General features: G+C 56.9%; 1 protein-coding gene across 9 annotated transcripts in view; it reads left to right on the top strand.

Annotated features, from left to right (window-relative positions):
- Positions 1 to 312: 312 nt before the first annotated feature.
- Positions 313 to 6,881, top strand: part of NUMBL (NUMB like endocytic adaptor protein) — a 28,021-nt gene continuing 21,452 nt past the window's right edge. For 2 of the 9 annotated variants that reach the window (XM_021094402.2, XM_005655856.4), the window contains exons 1-3: positions 313 to 460; positions 4,081 to 4,165; positions 6,058 to 6,197. In XM_021094402.2, the coding sequence (XP_020950061.2) occupies positions 437 to 460; positions 4,081 to 4,165; positions 6,058 to 6,197 (249 nt within the window). In that variant the 5' untranslated portion in view covers positions 313 to 436. Of the gene's footprint in view, positions 461 to 545; positions 1,372 to 4,080; positions 4,166 to 6,054; positions 6,198 to 6,881 lie in introns of those variants that run through there. The other 7 variants (XM_021094401.2, XM_021094400.2, XM_084961055.1 and 4 more) reach the window with 4 other exon arrangements.

Genomic DNA, 6,881 nt, shown 5'->3' with positions numbered 1-6,881 from the left:
GGTCACGGAAGGGAAGGGCTCTCACGCCTGGACCGACCTCGGGGGAAGGTCTCAGCTGTGTTCACGTGCATGCTCAGCCCAGCACTGGCCAATGGGCGTGGCGGGGCGGTGGCCACACCGGAGAAGGCGGAGTCTTATTTGTGTATAGGCGTGGCCTGCTGGTCAAGGGGCGGGGCCTCCCAGCATATCCAGCAGGCGGCGGGCCAATGGGCGGGGCTGGGGCGGGGAGCAGAGGCGGGAGGGGCGCTCCCCCGCCCCTGGAACGGAATCCTCCCGGGAGCGGAGCAGGCTAGCGCGCGTGCATCCCGCACCATTCCCGGCCCCCGGCCCGGGCCCGCGTCAGACCGAGCTGCCGCCGCCGCCACAGGAGCAGCAGCAGCTTTCGGGGATCCGGGCCCAGCTGGGGCCGCGGGAGGCGGGGGCGCCCGGACCCTGGATGTCCCGCAGCGCGGCGGCCAGCGTGAGAAGGGCGGGAGAGGGGGGCTCGGGTGGGGGGCGGCGCCGCTGCTGATGTGGCGAAGGGTGGGAGGAGGCCGCGGCGCCCGGATGGAGAGAGGGTGCCAAGGCTGAGGAGGGTGGTCCCGGGTGGGGGTCCAGGAAGAGACTCCCCACCAAGCCAGATCTTGGGAGACAGGGGTCTCCGGCACAGGCCCTCTCTTGCCAAGGACCTGGAGATAGGGATTCCGGACACAGACCTCCCTCTCAAAAAAATCAAGGGCAGGGGGACAGATTCTAGGTACAACTCCCTAGGCAAGATTTTGGGGACGGGGTCTGAGACGCAGCCCCCATATCAAGCCAAGGCCTCCAGGAAGGGATTCCAGACCGGATGCAATCCTTACCCCTCCCTGCCTGAGGGGGTTCTTGAGCACAGCAACCCTCTAGGCAAGGTCTTGAGAATGGGGTCCCTGGGCACTGCTGCCCCACCAAGCCAAGGCCTTGGGGGGATTCCAGGCACAGTCTGATCCCAGGCCTCAGAGGCGCCCTGGGCACAGCATTTCCCCCCCCCCCCCCCCCCCCCGAGTCCTTGGGCGGCGTCCTGGGAACAGCCCCTTCTCAAAACAAGGTCTCTGTGCCTGGGACTCCATACCCCCTCTGCCCGCCCAAAGCCTGAATAAAATAGGGGAGATTTCAGGCAACCCCCCCACCCACCCCCAAAGGCTTGGTCAAAGGTCCCAGGGCACAGGTCTCTTGGGCCACCCCCTTTGTCCCTGGGGCTGCCCAGCTGTCTGGGAGGGGCCCCACCTGCAGACAATGCGCCACCTCCCCTCTGGGTTCTGGCCCCCTAAGCTCCAGGATTCAGGCTGGGCCAGGGGGCGGCTCCCCAGGGACCCGGTGCTGGGGGTGCAGCGTCTGCGGTGATGGAGGCTTTGTGTATGTATGGTACCTGGGGGGAAGCAGGGAAGCAAGCAATTGATGGGGAGGTGGCTGAGAGTGTGACCCTGTGTATTTGTGACTGTGGCTGCCTGCGTGTGTGTGTGTGTGTGTGTTTGTGTGTGTGTGTGAGAGAGAGAGAGCGAGAGAGAGAGCGAGCTGCAGCTGGCAACTATGAGGAATTTGTGTGTGTGTTTCATGCTTGTGGTTGGGTATGGTAGCGTCTGTGATCGTGTCTGTGTGTGATCCCAGCATTTGTGTGGTTGTGTATGACTGCTGCTCACTGCAGAACCCTCTGCTTTTCAGTCTGTCTGTGTTGGAGTGTGTGCATGGTAGTGACTGTGTGGTTGTGTCCATGACGATGTCTTTTGTGACCCCATGCATGGTAATTCTAACTGGCTGTGTGACAGTGTTATCTGTTGGGTCTGGGGCTGGGCCTGTGTGTGAAGATGTGACTAAAGATGTGGGTGGAGTTGTGACTGTAAGTGGAGTTGTGTCTAGGACTCTGTGTCCATGTGTGTGTTGACTGTCCTCGTGGCTTTGAGTGTGACTGTCTCTCTGATTTTGTATGTGTGTTACACGTGTTGGTATGACACACACCTGTGCCTGCAACTTTGGTGTATGGCTGCCATTGTCGATAAAGTCACATGTGACGGGTGTGCTGGCACTGTGACTTGGATGTCTGTAGTTGTGTGCTCATGGCCACATCTGTGTGTGGGACCAGGGTAGTATAAATGACTATATCAAGCTCTATGTGTTGATACTGAGTGATTGTGTGCATTTATAGTTGTGTATGTGTGATCTGGGTTATGTATTTGACTTGGGGTCTGAAGCCCTGACTATTAATACTGGGTTCTTTCATTGCATGTGACTCAAGCTATAGGTACATCTATATGTGGGGGCGCCAGATGATTGTGTTTGTAGGGGGGTGTGTATGTGACTGTGGCTTCTATATTTGTGCGTGACCTACATGTCTGTAACCCTGGGTGACTCTATCTACTTGTGTCTGTGTCATGGTCTGAGAGAAGGTGTGTCTGTGGTTGTGTAGCCGTTTGGAGTGGGTGGTGTGTGTCCCTGCATGCGTGCCGGGCCACTTGTGTTTGAATCTGTGTGATTTGGTGACAGAGTGACCATCTCCTGTCTGCACACACAGCTCCCTCCGGAGCCGTGTCTTCTGTGTAAACGCGGTGAAAAATGCTCTGTCTGGGTCACCGCAGCTCTGAGCACATCCCCAAGTGTGCTTGCATGTGTGAAATGGAAATTGTGGGCTGATGTGTCTCTGTGCGAGACACTGTGTGCCTGTCCACATGGGGCTCAGAGTGGATGTGGCCCCATACTTGTCGGTGTGACTTACACGAAGAGAAGCTGTTTCTCTGTCACGATCTGAGGTGGTCCAGCTGGGGGTGGGATGTTGGGAGATTGGGAAGTATGTACAGTGATCGTGACACGTGCCTGGGTAATGTGGACACTGTGCCACTGTGCATACACAACCGTTTCTGAAATGTGTGTGGCTGTGGCTCTGAGCCACTGATGGTCGGCTGTGTCTGAGGGTGGCCGTCCTTGGGGAGAGCTGTCTCTGGACAGTCACGTGCATGTCTTGAGTGTGTGCCCGTTTCTCTAACACGTAGGCCGTGGCCATTGGAGTCTCTGTGTGAGGTTGGGTCTGGAGGCCCATCCGTAGAAGTGTGGCTGATACTGTGACTGGTGTGGGCCTTTCTGACTGGGATGTATGACTGTGTGACAGTAGGTGACCAAAAAGGTGTGTTGGTGTGGCTGATACAGCTAGGGTGTGGAGTGTCCTTGTGCAGCTGTGTGCCTGTCGATGACTAAACACACGTGGGTGTGGCTGGCCGTGACCAAATATGTGTCAGTATGTCTGCATGTATCCGTGACAGATGTCAGCAGGCAGACGGGAGCTGTGTGTGACCAGGGTGTGTGGCTATGATTGTGTCTGTGTGTGGTCCGGTGCACAGAGGTGCCCTCTACCCGGGTATCATTCTACACGGGTGGGTCTCTGACATGTCTTGGGTGGGTGTCTGAGGAAACGACTGTCATGGGGCGTGGTTGGACGTAAGGTGCCCTGGTGGGTGTGCCTGGGCCCAGCTCTGTATGTGGCGGAGAACACACCTGTGAGCAAATATCAGTTGCTGATGTGGCCAGATGTTTGTAGCAGTGCCCAGGCCAGCGGGGACTCTGGATGCCCGTGGAGAGATGTCTGTAGTGAGACCGGACATGGACGCGGAACCAGATATTTCCAGTGGCTCCGACCGTTGATGTGTATCTGTGTGATCCGTTGGGTCTAGCTGTGGTGTGTCTGTGTGTAACTAAATGTGCAAAGCTATGACCCGATGCTACGGACAACTGGAGGTGGGAGTTGCATGTATACAAGTGACTGTGTGTGTGTGTACAGCCCTGGACGTGTGCCTAGAGGCCAAGGCCACTCCCCCTTCCCGCCATCCCCCTCGGGTACCAAGGGCCTCTTGAGGCCAGGACATCCCCAACACATGCCCCCGCGACACACCCACTCATTTCTGGGCCCTTGCAACCAGGTGGCTGATCACCTTAGTAACAGTTGCTATGACAACCAGGGCTCTCATTAGGGATCCTGAGATGAAGGGGGTGCTGGCTGATATCCAAAGAGGGGGTGAGGTAGGGGACTGAGCCCCACCCCAAGCCAGCTTCTCAACTTTTCCTCCCTCCCTTGGGCAGGGCGGACCCAGGAGGCCTGAGCAGCATCTGCCCCCTGCCCCCTGTGGGGCCCTGGGGCCCCCTGAAACCTCCAGGACGGAGCCAGGTGAGTGGCCAGCTGGGGACAGGGCGAAGGCTGATTGCGTGGGTGGGTCTGCCTCATGTGGTGCAGTCACACAGGCCTCATCACACTCACGAGTGGACATCCTCAAACGTCTTCCCTGCACGCTCAGTGACCTCATTCCCAGACACACCCACATCCCCATACCCACAGGCTCAGGGTCACACAATCATAGAAAATACCCCGACTCCATAGACAACACCCAGACTCCCTTCACAGGCAACCATGGACACTCAGTACAGACACTCGGCTCCAACTCACAGGCTCGGGGACCCTCAAGGGGGGCACTTTTGTACATCCTCCCAGACAACGCATGCAGACCCACACTTTACAGGCCACAGCCACAGAGACAGCACCTGTGTGCTCGCGCCTTCACAAAGAGCTACACTTTTGCATACAGACACAGTCTCACAATAATACCCAGCCTGCTATGGGAGTTCCTGCTGTGGCTCAGCAGTAATGAACCCAACTAGTATCCATGAGGACTCGGGTTTGATCCCTGGCCTCTCTCGGTGTTAAGTATCCGGATCCGGCATTGCCGTGAGCTGTGGTGTAGGTCTCCGACGCGGCTCAGATCCTGCCTTGCTGTGGCTGTGGTGTAGGCCGGCAGCTATAGCTCCGATTAGACCCCTAGCCTGAGAACCTCCATATACCCTGGGTGTGGCCCTCAAAGACAAAACAAAAACAAAAACAAACAAACAAAGAAAAAAACCTCAGCCCTCTAGACATAGACAACAGCCATATTCTCACACCTCACAAATGACACGAACAGAGTCTCGAAGACAACCACCTTGCATATACACCCTCACAGACACATGGCTGTATACAGACACATCCCTAGAACAACACTCACAGACCCACACAGTCTACGACAACTGCCACATGGTCTGACCCAGACGCACCCTCACCGACAACAGCCACAGACACACAGCCTTACCACCAACAGCTGCACTCTTGGGCAGACATGGTGTTTCACAACTCTCACAGACACACACTGTCACAGCCAACAGCCATCAAAGACAACAGCCACATCCTCACACAGACACACAGCTTCAAAGATGACAGCCACAGATACACCCTTTCCAAAGCACCACCTTCAAACACACACCCATCCTCACAGGCAACATTCCCTGACACACCTACCACCACTTGCACACGTGCATACTCTTCAGGGATCTACACCCACAGGCAACAACCACACTTTTTTTTTTTTTTTTGCCTTTTAGGGCCCCACCCACAGCATATGGAGGTTCCCAGGCTAGGGGTCGAATCAGAGCTACAGCCACCGGCCTACATCATAGCCACAGCCATGCCACATCCGAGCCGTGTCTGCAACCTACACCACAGCTCAAGACGACGCTGGTTCCTTAACCCACTGAGCAAGGCCAGGGATCGAACCCTCATCCTCATGGATGCTAGTCGGGTTTGTTAACCACTGAGCCACGATGGGAACTCTAACAATGCCAAATTCTTAACCCAATGCACCACAAGAGAACTCCATACTTTATTATTTGTTTTAATTAAAACCCCTGAACCACCAGGGAACTCCCAATTTCCCATTACTTTGCAGCTCCATGTCCCCAATTTTCAGACCCCTAAAAGCTGTGACCCACAACCCCCATCCCAGAGCTCCAAGCCCCTCAGACCCAGTCTTCTAAGTCCCCACTTCCAGACTCTCCACTTGACTGCCCCCTTTCCCAGTGTCCCCTGACGGCTGCTGGTCCATGTCCCCAGCAGGTCGTGTCCCCTGCCCCAGCGACCCTGTAACCTTACAGCTATGTTAGCCGACCCCATGCTCCCTGAGCACCGTTTCCCCCACCTTGGGCCCCATACCTTTGACCCTCGCCCTTGACCTGCACCCCATCCTGTGTCAGCAGACGAGGCGGGCACTATGAACAAGCTTCGGCAGAGCCTGCGGCGGCGGAAGCCAGCCTACGTGCCGGAGGCATCGCGCCCACACCAGTGGCAGGCAGACGAGGACGCGGTGCGCAAGGGCACGTGCAGCTTCCCGGTCAGGGTGAGTGGGCGGGGCGAGTGGGCGGGGCTGCAGACAAGGGTACGCTGATCTCTGTGCGCATGCGCCTCCGGTGCCCATGCAGAGGCGGAGACCCAGACCGGTATGGAAGAGGCTTCACGTCCCCAAAGAACCGTGGATCTTGCAAAAGCAGGACCCCACGGCCTGGGTCCTTCAAAGTAGGGATTAGAAACGCAGACACATTCTCTTGTGCCTGGAAAATATTACCTGGCGTTGCGCGGGGGCGGGGCGGGCGCGACCCGCCTGGAGTCGCACTGTTCTATGGAGCTCATAGTTTCCAGGGGGGCACCGGAGGGTCTCAGAAATTCTGTAACATTGGTAAAGCCCTCTACTGTTGAGAACTTTCTAGTTTAGACCACCACAGTGACCCTTTACAACGCACACTGAACTATTGTAAGGGAGACAGCGGGATTCAGGCTCATATTCTCACCGGGTGCCTTCCTGGCTGGGTGAGGACAGAGGGAGGTCACAGCCCCCCTCTTCACCGCCTTATTTTCCCTTCCCCCAGAAGCAGACCTGGAGTGCGAGGGATCCATTGGGAGGTGCAGGAGATGCTGGTGGGAGTGAGCAAGGGAAGGCGGCCCATAAAGGGTGTGTTACTAAACTGTACCTGTGGGCAGCTGAGCTTGATGCCACTAGAGAACTCTGGAAAGGAAAGCCACCCCA

Source organism: Sus scrofa, chromosome 6 (genome assembly GCF_054392235.1).
Source record: "Sus scrofa isolate SSC_HxYL_T2T_F1_AM1 chromosome 6, Sscrofa_HxYL_maternal_Yorkshire_Landrace_v2.0, whole genome shotgun sequence".
NCBI classification, from domain to species: domain Eukaryota; kingdom Metazoa; phylum Chordata; class Mammalia; order Artiodactyla; family Suidae; genus Sus; species Sus scrofa.
The sequence above is the reverse complement of the archived record's forward strand: the minus strand, read 5'-3'. Positions and strand labels throughout refer to the sequence as shown.